This window comes from Rhododendron vialii, chromosome 3a, assembly GCF_030253575.1.
Source record: "Rhododendron vialii isolate Sample 1 chromosome 3a, ASM3025357v1".
NCBI lineage: Eukaryota > Viridiplantae > Streptophyta > Magnoliopsida > Ericales > Ericaceae > Rhododendron > Rhododendron vialii.
Window position 1 is genome coordinate 24801337 of NC_080559.1, and position 15075 is coordinate 24816411.

General features: G+C 39.5%; 2 protein-coding genes across 2 annotated transcripts; both read right to left on the minus strand.

Moving 5' to 3' along the window:
* Positions 1-365: 365 nt before the first annotated feature.
* Positions 366-4975, minus strand: LOC131320641 (transcription factor RF2b). The gene is made up of 4 exons (XM_058351397.1): positions 4338-4975; positions 2217-2349; positions 1511-1595; positions 366-1066 (listed from the first exon to the last, which is right to left on the minus strand). Exons 1-4 carry the CDS (start codon positions 4793-4795, stop codon positions 681-683), a joined length of 1062 nt encoding a protein of 353 aa, XP_058207380.1. The 5' UTR covers positions 4796-4975; the 3' UTR covers positions 366-680.
* Positions 4976-8258: 3283 nt separating this feature from the next.
* Positions 8259-12376, minus strand: LOC131320644 (chalcone isomerase-like protein 2). The gene is made up of 5 exons (XM_058351400.1): positions 12112-12376; positions 11869-11952; positions 9756-9911; positions 9159-9385; positions 8259-8546 (listed from the first exon to the last, which is right to left on the minus strand). Coding segments are annotated over exons 1-5 (630 nt in total). The 5' UTR covers positions 12113-12376; the 3' UTR covers positions 8259-8384.
* Positions 12377-15075: the final 2699 nt, after the last annotated feature.

The following is a 15075-nucleotide window of genomic DNA, read 5'->3' on the forward strand; positions in this document are numbered from 1 at the left end:
AATTCACAGCCGCAAGTAAAAGGGCAAGAATTGATGCACCATGAAATCCACCAGGTCAGAAAATTGATTAATAGATAAGTAGATAAATGGCAGATAAACTGCTTGAGAGCAAGCTCCAATTTGTCTTGGGAACTAATTAGTCCCATCCGACTAGATCCGACTAATTGTTATGCGCCATTGCCGATTACAAGGCCTCCAAGTTCGAAGATGACTGACCGCCCGACTGGTGCCTAGCAACCTTTAGAGCATTGCACAGGTTATTGTCAATCAAACCAATTACAGTCTACAAGCAGGTTAGATCAAAATAGCACATATCCGAACACACAAGCAAACTGAAAAGATCGATGAGAGAGCGAGAGAGGAGAGATTAAATAGATCGACATGATACAAAAAATAAGTTGAGTCTGAATACATAATCAACAGAAGAACTCCCCCTTCCCCTTGAAGTAAGGTCTAGACAACACTAAAAGAAACATGAATTGCATGATAGATGCAACTATACTCCACACACATCACAGAAGATGTCTTGTGAAACAGAAATCAGGAACGAAACCCATCGAATCGTAGTCAAATAATTAATGCCAGAATCAAATCAATAAATCAATAAACAAATTTGAACCAAGTTTCCCTTGGGATGCTAAAGAAGGTGTTAGCCTATGGACATTTAACAGATGGTGAGGTCAAAATGTACTGCTGCTTTCACTGGCAGAAATAGAAGGACCTTCAGACTTCACGAGATGAGAGCCTCTAGCATTGATGTCTAGGCCCCGCAAACGTCCAAGGGAGTCATGTTGCAACATCTCAGAGAAGGCCTGTGACTGGGAACGAGATGCCGTGAACATAGGGTGGTGGTGGTTTATCATGTTAGACTGGAGGGAGTGGAACTGCGGCATTTGCATCTGCTGGGCGTCGCTAGGTCCTCCTTGTGGCTTCTGTGAATAGAAGGAAGACTGATTATACGGAAGATGCTGCTGCATTCCAAAATTGTAAGCGTCTGATTGAGATGGCATTTCCCCGGTGGCAATCTTGAGCCTTTCTACTTCCTGCTTTAGTGCTTCATTCAGCGCTGTGTTTCAGAAACAGTTGCTTTAAGCAAACGGGAGAAACATTGTTCTTTCCAAACGCAATTTGACCCAATTCACATTGTCGCATCACATAAATATATCTCAGATGGCACATCAATGACTGGACGGAAGTGATTTTGACAGACACAATCGTAGTGTTAAGATAATTCAAGGATTAAATATTTGTATCAATTATCGACAAATGGTAAAGGTCATAAATCATGGGCAATCATACAGTAGCACAACTTTGGTATAAAATCAATTGGAAAAAAAGGCAACCGGACATTAATATACTGCACCCCCAGAAACAAATAGATCTCAATTTCAAATATAGTTCAATTGATATGCTAAACAAGTACTTTCACATATGAAGTAAGGAAAACTAACAGTATATTGAACATGGCCCTGAAAAGTACATGCAAGTTCCTTTGAAAGGTGAAACGTACCATCACGCAAGTGTGCTTGTTGTTCCATAGCTTGTAGCCGAAGCTTAAGCTCAGTATTTTCATTACTTAAACCAGTTGTATCTCTCTGCAAAAGAAAAGAAAAAAGAAGGCCGTGATCTTAAAACTACGGTCCCAGTAGCAGTAAAAAACCACACTATGAAGGAAAGACTAAAGAGTAAGTGAACCAAAGTTAGGCCGAGTTTCCCTACGGGGCTAAAGGGGCTTATTCTCCTTCACAAAATACAAAGGGAAATAAGCCCCTTTAGCCCCGTAGGGAAACTCAGCCTAAATGGAAAATTGCTGAAGCTATAAAGGATAACAAGTGTGTGAGCGCGCGTGTGCGTGTGAGTGAGAGAGAGAGATGCGAATTGGTACAGTACCATATTTTGTAGAAGCAAGAGTGAACAATTTTTGGGCAAAGTAAAAGTTAAGGATGAGCAGGAAGCATGACTTTTATCCATTATCTAAGAGAGGGCCACATAATCAAGCAAGTGATCAACTACAACAACGACCAGCATTCAATGACTCATTTTGTTGTATCTAAATGCAGATTCAAACTTGTTGGAATCAAATGAATAATGTAGAAAAGGATATAATATAACTGTGAGGAAGTAAAAATAATTAGGTCTAGCATATTTCTGTGGAAAACTCGAACAGTTACATATGAAAAAACTCTTAAAGCAAGCTACTAGTATGCAACAATCACCTGGAATAATGTGAGTTGTGCAGAAAGGGTGGTTGCTTCTGTTTGAAGGGTCAGAACTTTTCTTTCAAGTTCCGTTATGTAACGGGCTTTCCTCTCTTTTGAACGTGCAGCAGACTGCCGATTTGCCAGAATTCTGTGTACATATCTAAAACGTCAGACGGTATGAAAAGTTGAAAGCTATAACTTACTATGCGGTTCTTCAAATAATTTGATCTCAGGAAAGAGAATTTCTCTCTCAGCCAAATACTGAAATCATTCTTTCTTCTCATCCACCTCCAAGCCATGCTCGAATGACTTATATTGTACACTAAACTTCTTGAAAGCAAATAGAAAAACACAAGGCTGTTGACTCTGCAGCCTATAGAAGGTTGCATAGACAACACTCAAAACTTCAGAGTTCAAACTCAATATAGCAGCAGCAACATTACACGTGCTGATTAGCCCAGTTCAAAAGATTTAACTCACAAGACTTTGAAAAGGACAAAACCTAAACAGTTACACAGCAACATTAATAGCAATCAGTTGTCTCAATTCAGTTTTCTGTTATCAGTGCACAGTATTGTCAAAATATTACGATCCATGACAAGTATCTTGTGATTCGATACGAGGCAAAATCCATACATAACTCTAAACTTATCTTACTTTGAAAAAAATCTAATGCAAAATAGACTCCTATGATTCAATACATTTAGAGGTAAAACCGTCACTTATCTCTTTACATACTACATGCTTAAGAAAATATCTTCGTGATACCAACACGATCCATGAGGCGATATGAGACAATGGAAAATTTCTGTTCCTACACCATGTTATATAGTTGGAGATGTAAAATTTTGTTTTAACTAAGTATTTCTGTAAAAATAAGCAAACGATAATTTGCATTTTACACTTCCATGTAACTATTTTTATCTTAGATTTACTCTTGTTAATGTATGTTATGCTATGCAATAGCTATCCTTTCAGACAGGATACATGAAATGAGAACAGCAATACACAAGACGTATTCCATTTTGACAGGGCAGGAGGCTTGGCCTCAGAAAACCAAAATCCCTCGAATTTGATGGATCTACTCGAGTGAAACTCAACATCTATATCTCCTGAAAAAAATTACCTGAGTGACTCATCCTACATCATTTCAGGTCAACTAGCTCGGAAACCAGTTCCAACATGTTAAATCATAGACAATTTCAACTTCAAAATAGATATCACTGGGTCACCAACAATGTTCAAAAAGTCGCCAGGCGCTAGTCGGGCAATCAGACACCTTCGAGCGATTAATCGGCAATTAATTGGATTATCAATGCATATTAATTAGTAATCGGCGAATAATCGTTAGTCGAACCTAATCAGATAGGCCCCACCAGCGATTAATCGCCAATTAATTCCTTGTTTTAGAACACTGGTCAGCAACAACAGACCAAAGTTTTACTTATTAAGCACCAGATCACAACTTTCCATTATCAAAATTGTTTGAAACAAGGAAAAGTTCCTTTTTCTTCTTCCAAACAAGGACACCTTAAATCCACTCACACTCCATGTAACAACACTCGGCAATTTAAAATCCATAAGCAATTCACCTAAATCTGCCATATAAAATTAGAATATTGGAGTTACACCTAAGATCAAACAAATTGACCATGTCCATCCAAATAGAGTTGGTTCCAGCGATCTAATATCTGCTGACATATCGAACTAGCACAGCACTAATGTTTTGACTACTGGACTGATATAATGTGGATCAGTTTCCAGAATTTATAATTTTGACCTTTATGTGTTCTAGCTCTCGAAGAGTTCACCAAAGTACCTTTGGAAAATGCCGATTCGCTACTAGAATCAAATTATGGTCTTAAGCTGCTATTATTGAGTGGATACGTTTAAAACCTAAGTAGCTTCTCGCAAAAATGTAACTTTTTTCTTTTTCGGTAATACTGAATGCCCCGGTCAGCTTGCGCGCACCTCAAACTAATCCCTACAAGTGAGATCTTAGGAAGGAGCAAACTCCCAAGTCTTGTGCCAAGACCACTTAACAAACGAAAATCATCAGCAATTCAATTAAATAGTTAAATCTACAGTCCAACAGAAATTCATAAGCACACAAAAAGAAACAAATCATAACGGTACCTCTTGGCTCGCTTCGGATCGATCGACCACAACTCCGCAAGCTTATCCGGAGCCATCGCCTTCTTGGCCTCGATACTCTCGGCGCCAAACAGAAACGAACCGTCAACCGAATTACTGTGCCGGTGCCTCGGCCTCGCGTTCTTCTCCCCCTCGCCGCCGCTCTCCGCCGCCGCTCCGCCGGCGGCATTGCCGAAGTCTCCGCCGCCGGCTTCGGCCGAGCTAGATCCGAGCTTCTCCATGTCCATGTAAGTGCAGAAGAGGTCGTCCTCCGACCCGATCTCGTCGAAGCTACTGCCCGGCGGCCCGTCGAAGGGGTCCGAGACGAGATCCAGGTCGTCCGGCAACCGGAAGTTCATCTCCGAGTGGGCCCGGCGGTGGTGGGCCGGCCTGGACGGCCCGAACGACGTCGCTGGCGGCTTGTGAGCATTTTGGGCGGTTGAGTTGGACGGATCTTGCATTTCGATAGCTCCCCCAGGCTTAGGTACTCTTATCTCCCTGCGTATATGTAAGAGTATATTATAGTATAGTATGTATGTGAATCTTATCTACTGGACTGGAGTATGTTTCTCTCTCTCTACACAGGTGAGGTGAGGTGAGGTGAGGTGAGGGAGTATTATGTTCTTTGTTCTTTCTATAGTCTACTGACTTCTTTTTCCACTCTGCTGTCACATGGGAACGTTGGAAGGGGGAGGGGGAGGGAAAGTTCGGGCTAAATTGCACTTTTATCCCACGAATTGTTCAAGCTTTGCGTTATTAGCCTAATGTCTATCGATCGAGCCCCTACTCGGTCCTTAAAACTTGCCGAATCGGCGTCCCGCTTAGTGTGTCCGATTTGAATTCAATTGTTCTAGAACCACACGCATTGTACACACCCAATTACACACACTCACACAAGTGTTGGGGTACACTAGTGGCACAACGTGTGGCGCCTAATACTTGTATGAATGAGTGTGCATTTGGATGTATAAAAATGGGTGTAGTTATAGAGTTATTCTTTCGAATTCCCCATCTATTTACCGGACAACGGCGATTGTTTCACTAGTTGGGTCAACATTAAGGGTGATTACTATTATTTAAGCTGGTGGTTAATATTTTCTCACCAATATGAAAGGGTTGTCACCGATGTTGAAGCTTTCCCAAATTGCAACAATTGTATAAATTTGGGGTTCAATTATTTAGATATGGTGATTTAGTCTAGTCTTGTGTTTCACATGTATTGCAAGTGAACAACAAGCTAAATGACCTAATTGCCATTCATTATAGCAAGAAACTTCTTGCAACGTAAAGGCCCCCATGAAACAGCGTCAATCGTCCAGTTTGGTAGACAGGGAATGCAAAATTAGAATAAGTGAAAGATTGATTTGAAAAGTTTAAATGACTTAGTAGGTTCAACTAAAAGATTGAGGATGAATTCAGTAAAAATTAGACTGTTTAGGGTGTAAAAGTAAACTTCACCCGGAGTTCAGGGGGTGGAGTGTACTGGGAAAGGTGTTTATGGAACTTTAGATCGTTTGTTGACCTGTTGAAAAAGAAACACAGTGGATGCCGGATGCGGACGGGCCTAATTAGCATTTCGGACATCCGAGAAATTTTTGGGTGCCGATAGAGCACCACACGTTCGGTTTCGAAATGTTAAAAGGAAACTTTTAAGGGCTATGTGATGTGTTAACAGAAAGTCTACAGTTACCGATCGGGAAATCCCGATCGGAATCTCGACGTCCCGCCGGGCACTCACCGGCCACCGGATGGCCGATCCGATCCGTCCAATAATTCTATAAAAAAAAAATCGAGTGGGCCTGCGCAAGAATAAACGGAATCCGACGTGTGTAAATGGCCGATCCAAGCACTCCTTTTTTGGCCGATCCAAACACAAAAATGGAGTGCTTGGATCGGCCAATTACACACGTCGGATACCGTTTATTCTCGCTTAGGCCCACTCGGTTTTTTTTTTAAGAATTATTGGACGGATCGGATCAGCCGTCCGGTGGCCGAAGTGTGCCCAATGGGGCGTCGGGATTCTGATCGAAATTTCCCGATCGGTAACTGTAGACTTACTCATGTGTTAACTTGACGTTATAACGTTTGTTATCTTTAAAATAGCAACTCTAATTAATGTGCCAAATGTCTTATTTAGGGATATTTTACTATAATTTGAAGTTTTGGGGCGTGAAGCAATTATAGAGAGGAGATGCAATTAACACCTAAGTAATTAACATCATGATAAAAGTTTATTCAAATGTCAATTCATTCAATTGGAGTTCTTATGGTGCAGAAAGTTAGCAACGCGCTACGATTATATAGGGAACTTCAAAAGCAACTTTCGAGAAATAATCATCAATATCTAAGCATTCATTTCATAGAATTTGTTAAGACTTTTATTTTTGTAAAAAATCAAGTTGATCAGATATTGATAGCCACATGTTCAGACAACATATCTTCTTGTCAAATGAATTGTTATATAAATCTTACATGGTCATACTATATTTTATTAATGTCTGTTTGGGGTTTTTTTTTTTTTTTTGAATATTTATAGTTTTTCGTGAACTCTAAAAAAATAGTTGGTTCGAATTATGATGATTATATCCTATACTAAAGATCATACCTAGATGCACTATAACTTTATAGTGTGAACCGCACTACAAGAACCTAAGGTTCTCATCTGACATGCCATGTCGATTTTGACATTCGAGTTGTTTCTTGGAGATGAGTATATAGACGTTCCGGATCATCTTATGATTAAGATGCTTTCGAGAACCGGTCCGAAACTTGAGAAGATAAATCCGTTTTGTTAAAATCTCGTGAGAAAAAAGTTCTGAAAGAACAAATAGGCCGGCGGTCAAAATTTTCTTTTTGAACAGCTAGGCCGGCGGTCAAGATAGAGTGGTCGGCAGTGCAATGGAGACTATCGCGTGCATACGTTACATTTAAACAGAATTGTATAAGATGTTGCAACTTTAGTACGCGACGCTGTTAATTAGAAAATTGGACAAAAAGCATATGGTTGCACATGCTTTGCCTCAGTATTTTGAGGTCTAATCTAAATGAAGGAATTTGGCCAACTAGACCAAAATCATCATAGGCAATAAAAGGAAATCATCACATTGTGCTAATGTGCTCGTGTAATGGAATAGTATCAAATTCTTCATGTTCCATTTCCTCCTCCACCCTCTCTTCTTCTTTTTTTTGAAGTGGTCAATACCATATCATTATATTAAAAACTCGAAGGCATTACAAATTTCATTACAAGATACATGAGTAAACCAAAATTATCAGAACCTAAACGCAAGCGCCTACTGCAAAAGCAAGCCGACAATAACATCACATGTAAGAATCAATTGCAAAAAAGATAGTAGAGAATCCTACAAGAACACTCAGCTCAAACTCTAAAATAAACACAGTTGAAATTCAGAACATGGATTTGCCATCCCAAAGAATCACACCCTCTCTTTTGTAGTGGAATACAAGGCATATCACTGACCTTTCATTCTTTCATTCACCACCAGTTAAATAGCGTTGCTCTGGGTACAGATCCCAAACTTGTACATGTGCTTACAGATCCTTTTTGGACCTCTCCTGAATAATCAGAACTGCTCATTTTTTTTAAAAAAATATTCTGTTTAGGGTCCCTAAAAAATCAGATCCCTTACCGATATATCGTAAACATCCAATTTTGCTTCAGAATTCATGTCAATCCAGAAAGTTGGATATATTATAAACGCTCTTACCGATATCCGATTGAGCTAATTTTTTTGCAAGGACCCTAAAACAAAATGAACAGCTCTGATCATTTTGTGGGACTCGAGATGCGTCCAAAACGGATCTGTACGCGCAGGTACACGTTCCCACTAGATGCAAGAGTTCAGGAATAGAAAGAACAGTAACAAAAGAAAAATGGGATGTTCCAAAAAGCAAGAAGAGTTCTTGAGAAGAAAGAAGGAAACCCCGTACTTTTATTACTGGTAGAGTACCACAAATTCCTTCAAACCAAAGTTCTAGGCAAACCACAATACAAGCAAAATAGGCTCAAACTCAGACTACATTACATCCTCACTTGGACAACTGAGCAGAGAGGTTGTTGGCTAAGCAGGAGATGGTTGAAGGAGAAACCCCCCTGGTTCCACCCAAATACCATTTCTTGATCATCTCAACCACATTCGCATTCTCAACCTTGATCTTCGATTCCTCTTTTCCCTCACTTGCAAATGCAATCTGCCAGTCAATGTCAAAGAGAAAATTAGTCACAAGAATGCAACGAACACAGAAACGTGTGTGGAAAAGATGAAAATGGTCGGTCAAATTTATTTTGGACACGGCTAGCAGTCACACGAGACTAGAATTTCGACCATTTACATCACTTAATCCTGCTTGTTTGCAATGCAAGTGGACTGAACCGCACAAAGGTCCATTTCAAAAAATCGGAGTCGTTCCTTCAATGAGTTATTGCGGGGGAAAGCGTCAGATCGGTCCTATAACCAGTATCCACATTATTGCATCATGTTTATATCAAATGCGTGAATGTGTATTTTCAAAATCATACTTCACGTCCACTATGGAATCATGGACTATCAATTAATCACTCTGATTTAACCAGTGGATCACACACAGGAACTGATAAAATGGACACCCTTTGCTACCCGTGGTAGCCACAGGGGTAGACAAAAAGGTGCAGCGAAGCTAGTCGTACGTATTCGAATTAGTCAAGAAAGATTGTAATAAAAGCGCCGTAGCCAAGTGCTTCGCCTCTAGAAAAGTTAAAGTCACTCAATTCACAAGTATAAGCCTCAAAATTCTGATGAGATGCACAATAGCATAGAGTGTTACCTCTACAGAGGCAGAAGATGCAGGGAAATGGAACGTTATGATGCAGTCTTTCTTGAAATATTTGGACTGGAAAAACTCGACGATTTGCTCCAACGCAGCTTCCTCCTCTTCTTCGTATTTATCATCTGCAGCCAGTCGGTCCCTCACTGCGCTCTCTAGCTGCACACCATACTGTGACCCCTTTATCTCCTTGATCACCACAACCCTCAACAACTTCTCCACTGGCGCTGCACATTTTCAATGACAACTTCGAATTTAAGATGATCATATGAATATTGATCAGGATTCAGGACAAACATAAACAGGCTGCATGCAATCAGGGAAGCTTCCTGCTGTGTTAGGATCAAGGATTCGTGGACGGATTTCTATAGGGGAACTGAATTAACAAATTTGTTTCGACTCTCAAAAACTTGTTCTAAGTTACTAATTTATGAATTCCTTTCCCCCCAGGAATGCTTTAGAATTTCGTGATCCAAACATAGCAATCTTGGTCTCGTAAATAGTTAATAGACAGAGCTGGTTAATATGAACTCTCAAAAAGATCTGAGGTACATGAATAGAGTATAATGTTTTACACTAGCAGAAACGGGAGCCCACCAGAAATAAGGGCCTCAAAGAAGTCATCATCTTCGGCTAGGTCCTTCCCTGATTTACCCTTCCATTGCTGCAAGTGTCCCAGAACTTCAGCATCCAAGTAAACTCCGATAGCTGTGAACTTGATTTGGAGAAAGTGTATCTCAATATCTGTGATTCCTGTTACACATCCATGATCCAACCATTGCGTCAGACACATTCGAATATGTTTCAAGTTATACGCTAGGGGTCTGTTTGATTAGTTAGATTAGACACGAGAATGAATGACAAATTCAAGGGAACGCATTTCTAATTACACCAGCGCATATGCATTTGTTAGCTATGCAATTATTGCAATATCTCTGAATGTACGGTATTGGCCGTTCCCTCAGTACTTATGTAGAGGGATTAGTGATGCATCTTATGGGATTATATAGCCCCTCTTTGTTAGTTTTACAGTTTACTACTCAAACATGACTAATGTTGAAAAGTTAGAATATGAATTTGCCATCCTAAAGATATAGTCTTTCACAAGTGAAAGAATAAAAGTATTTGTATTGGGCCTCCCACCTCCACGACTATTCAGTAAATCCTAACCCTGAGAGTCCTCCTTTTAACTGGACAAGAAGACCAATGGACTGGACTACATGTAAAAGGATTGCGTTCGACTAAAATTTTATAGTTCAGGTTGAATTATCATCAAATATGTCGTCTCACAACATGTGAGGTAAACAATATCATCGGGGTGCAACCAAGGACTTGCCGAGGGGCAGGTAATTCTGAGTGATCGTCATATTCCACGTTATATCTTTTTTTCCCCCTAAAAACTTTAACCTTGTGTTAGTTTAGCCGCCCAATGCCTTTTAAAAAATGCTGCCCCTTTCCTCTTATTCTTCTGCTGCCATTGTGGTTGCAACTGATACAGTCGAGGAACGACTGAAGTGGTATCTATTTGTAGACTAACACTCGCCCCTTAAAGAATTTACCTTAGCACCGTGTGTTCTATTTTAGCAATACTATATATCTGTAAGAATCGTGAGTTCCTTTCTGAAATGGAAGTGGATGCAAACAAGATTGCACGCAACTATCATTAAATAAGACCATATCTTCGGACATGCATAGTTGATCGAAAATATCTTCGATAATGATCTTTTTATAGTTTGTACAGGCAAAATGATAGACTTTCATAAAAACATTCACACTTTTCTAATGTTCCCATAGTCATGTTGAAATTCTGCTTATGCTGCTGACACCATGGGACGTCATTAATTGTTTCATCACTACTTCATTGGAATTTATTTATTCCATAACTATTGGTCCCGTCAAACAAGCTGGCTCTTAATAGTAAGAGACAGACCTTAGATTAATCAAGAACAGAACCTAATCAGCAAACCCTATTTACTCAAAGCCCATTTGTTAGGGGGAGAAGAAAGGGGGGAGAAAGGAAGGAGAGGGAGAAGAAATTCCAAGTTTGATGGTGAGAGAAGGGAGAGCTTGTCCCCTAGAAGCACATGCCGTGTTGGCATGCCAATGTCGTGCCAAGGCAGCCTGCTAACCTAGGGGCGATCGAGGATGGGAGGGAGTGCAGCCCCGCTATAGTAGCATTATGAGCATTCCCCAGGCGGCACGAAGAAACATGGGCATCATGTGCGTCACCCACATGCCTCAGTGGGTCGGTTCGTGCGTGGGCGAATTGGGGCCGTTCACATATGCGCTCGGTAGGCCTAAAAAGGATCTTAGCTAACACAACCCACCAACCCGCCCTAGAATAAGCTAGTTCGGGTTGGGAAAAAGACCAAATTACTCCTCAAACCTTTTGTGTATTCTCAATGCAATGATTACGAGGACAGCCAAGTAATTACTCACATTATCTACTCTTATCCACCCATTTTTATCTGCCCATATCAACTACCACTCAAACCAGTTATAACTAATCCCCCCTTAACTAATCTTCCCTTAATCCACCCCTTACCCCCTTCCTCCTTGTCCACCCAATACCTTATACCCCGCCAAATGAGCTGTTAAATGGCAGAGCTTAGACTAATAGAACATAACCCCCAACCCTCAGCACAAAAACCAACTACACTTGAAAAGATTAAACAAACAGTGAAATGGGATTGAAAGTAAAGTGGATTACCATGGCCAAGAAGAGACAGTGGCTTGGTGGTTGTGACCTTAGGAGGAAATGGAATTTCGTCCACCATCACCATTTCTGAACCCACTGCACATCACACACACACACAAACTGAGATCCCAAATTATCGGTGTAAGAAATACCATCTAAGCAATTTCAATCTAGTCATGATGTATCAAATATCAATAACATTCACATGGGGAGAGAGAGAGAGAGAGAGAGAGAGAGAGAGAGATATATATTTACTTCAGATGATTGATACTGGGAGTAGGTTCTGGTACTGATGCTGGGAAAATGAAAATATGATGGGAGTTTGGGAGGGAACTAGCAAATGAGAAACCAAGGGGGAGGGAGGAGATATTTAATGCCCTTTTCTCTACCGTTCAGTCTTTGCCTGGTAATACTAGTAGGTTGGTAGAGGAACTTGTGATTAAGGAGGATCTCTATCTTCCTCCAATGGTGCTTCAAAAGAGGGATGAAGCACCTTTCAAGTCTCAAGTTTGGTTACTATCCACTATTGAGAGTTCAATATGGTTTGGACATTTAAATCTTCTCTACTAAACTATTCATGTGAAAATTTAACTTGATTTTCCTTACGGTGAAAGTTTGTAGTCAATATTTTTAGAATAGTTAGATTACAATCTTGAAATCTTCTCCAAGCACCTAAGTACATTTCTAACACTTTTGGGCCAAAGACGCTTTAGCAACACTAAAATGAAAATAACATGCCGAAGATGTTGTTTGAGTAATTTCCGCCCCACACTTTACATGGTCCTCCGTATTAGCCAAAATTAAAAGAAAATGAAAGACCTGTTTGGCAATACACTCTTCCAGTTGGTTTTTCCATCAGTTTTTTTTGCGAGGCAAGTTTTTCCATAAGTTATTTAGTACCTTTTTTTCATGGCATTCTATAATCATAGCTAGTAGGCTATCACTCGAATCGCAGTGGCTGTTAATAGAAGTGAGTATATAACTTTGTTGGTTGATTTGTATTGAACTGTTGCTATATTTTTATTTTTTATAATTAATAATATTTTTTTTGGTACTTCGAAAATTATAATTCATAATACTACTAATCGGGTTTTGTCAAGTGAGCATGAGAAATCAACTAAAGAGTTTGTTCTCCAAGAAGTTACAAGTTCGAATCTCACGAAGGCCAAACATTCCAAACTTTAGGGCACTACAGGTTTGCCTAGCCGTTAATTTCAAGGTCACAGAATTAGACAACGTGCGGGCAAACTGAGTCAGATATTTTTAAAAAATTATAATTCTACTAAATTAATCGGGAATTTAAGGGGGAGTATACATGGATTTCCGTTTACTTTTCTTTGTGGTTTGAGGGTATTGAGCTACCCACGTGGTTCTTGGTCTAACTACCATATATTTCACCTACTTCTTTGTTAACACCTACCCCTCCATAACTAATCAATAAACCAGAGTATAGGATAGAATCACCAGTGCAATTATCATGGCACCAACCAACCAAAATAGTAGTAATAAAGTTATTTGAAAAGTACCATTCCTTTTAGCTGACCATACTGCTACGCAAACCAACGGGAGCCATTTACGGTGGGAAGGGACAGCCATGGGGCCCATTTCAGGCCCCACACAGCTGATCCGAGCCATGCAATAAATTTTTTTAAAAAAACCGGGTAGGGCTAGCATAAATCAGCTCAATCTGATATGTGTAGGTATTTAATCTAATCTTCTATTTTTTCATTCAGATCTCGAATCCATGAAAAATTGGATCCAACATCTACAATGTTGTCTTTAATCAATGTTTTTTACAAACATTTTAACCCCAATTAGGCTAAGTGGGTTAAATTTATAGACGGTTCTTGGGCCTAGAAATCTCCTCAAGTATGTCTGTATAACTCGGCATCTTTTCCTGGAACTGGCCCATGAGATGAGGAGTCGTCATCGCCTTACTCACAAAATCAAACATAGGGTACTGTCCCACACTCCCTTAGATATGGGTTCAAAAAACACAATTCAAAGACAGTATTAAACCAGCTGACCCAGAATGTAAGCTGGCCCATAAACAAATACAGTACTTTAAAAAAGCAAGGGAAAGTTTTCAATACACACCCCTTTAAGATGTGTATCATATGCACCTATTGTGTGGTCCATATTGTGTCACCTCATAAAAAATTACTTGTAGGACCAGTCATTCATAACCTTTTATTTCGTATCGTAACTTTTATACAAAAAATTCGTAACTTTTCATCAATATGATTCGTAACTTTTCATCAATAGATTCGTAACTTTTTAAGAATCATAACATTTTTGTGTGTTTCAATGAAGGTGCATATGATACACACCCAAAATAAGGGGTGTATATTGTAGCACTTCCCCTTTAGCAAAGTTGTTTTCAATTCTTTTGGTACAATTGGAAAATTTAAAACAACGCTAAAATCTCATAAATTTGAGCTAATCTAGTCTTGGTACGTACATCTGTTGGGCCATCTTTGCATTGAGCATTAGCAATGACATATGAAATCCGTATAGGAGCTCGGCTCCCTAAATTAAACCATATTTGAAGATCCATGTCAGCAAAATGTACCCCAAGAGAGGTGGTAAAGTTGCTATTCAAATTGGTCTTCAAAGTTCCATGTCATCAAATGTATTGTATATGATTGGTAAACTTAAAGTTTGAAGATCCTTATAGAGTGGCACTTGTTGCAAATGATGAATCTTCAACTTGTCACATGTGTTGTTGAAATTATAAATTTATGGTATCTCCTTTGGAGATGCTCTTATCTTGGGCCGTATGTGCTGATCAAATATATTGTATGAGCATTAAATTATAAGACCTAATTTCTCTGCAATTGGACTCTAGAGAAGTCTCCCCAGTTGCATCTCGATAATCAATGGTTAGATTTTCAAAATACACTCATAGAAGAGTCTTTCAACAAATTCCAACTGTTAAAAAATGCTTTAAGACAACCGAGATGACGTAAATGCTTTTTGCAATCCAACACTATCACACGGACCGCACAAATAAGCTAGAATCTACTATCTAAAGAGAGCACATATAGTAAGTTGTTTGGCCACAAAAAATGCTAACAGTTTGAATTAAACTTCTATTATATGCTAGTATATAATTTCACTACTTGCGAGATATGCAATGAGGGACTTGTATTATTTATCTCATCACTATTTATCCTTTAGGCCCGTTTGTTTGGTCGGATATTAGTATTGGATTAAACT

Coding starts and splice junctions, on each gene's coding strand:
- LOC131320641 (XM_058351397.1), bottom strand. CDS start 4,795: ATGCAAGATCCGTCCAACTCAACCGCCCAAAATGCTCACAAGCCGCCA. Junction 1,596..2,216: donor CACAACTCACATTATTCCAG/GTGATTGTTGCA, acceptor TTTCTTTTGCAG/AGAGATACAACTGGTTTAAG. Junction 1,067..1,510: donor ACAAGCACACTTGCGTGATG/GTACGTTTCACC, acceptor TCTGAAACACAG/CGCTGAATGAAGCACTAAAG.
- LOC131320644 (XM_058351400.1), bottom strand. Junction 9,912..11,868: donor ACTGTCTCTTCTTGGCCATG/GTAATCCACTTT, acceptor GATGTGTAACAG/GAATCACAGATATTGAGATA. Junction 9,386..9,755: donor CTTTGAGGCCCTTATTTCTG/GTGGGCTCCCGT, acceptor GAAAATGTGCAG/CGCCAGTGGAGAAGTTGTTG.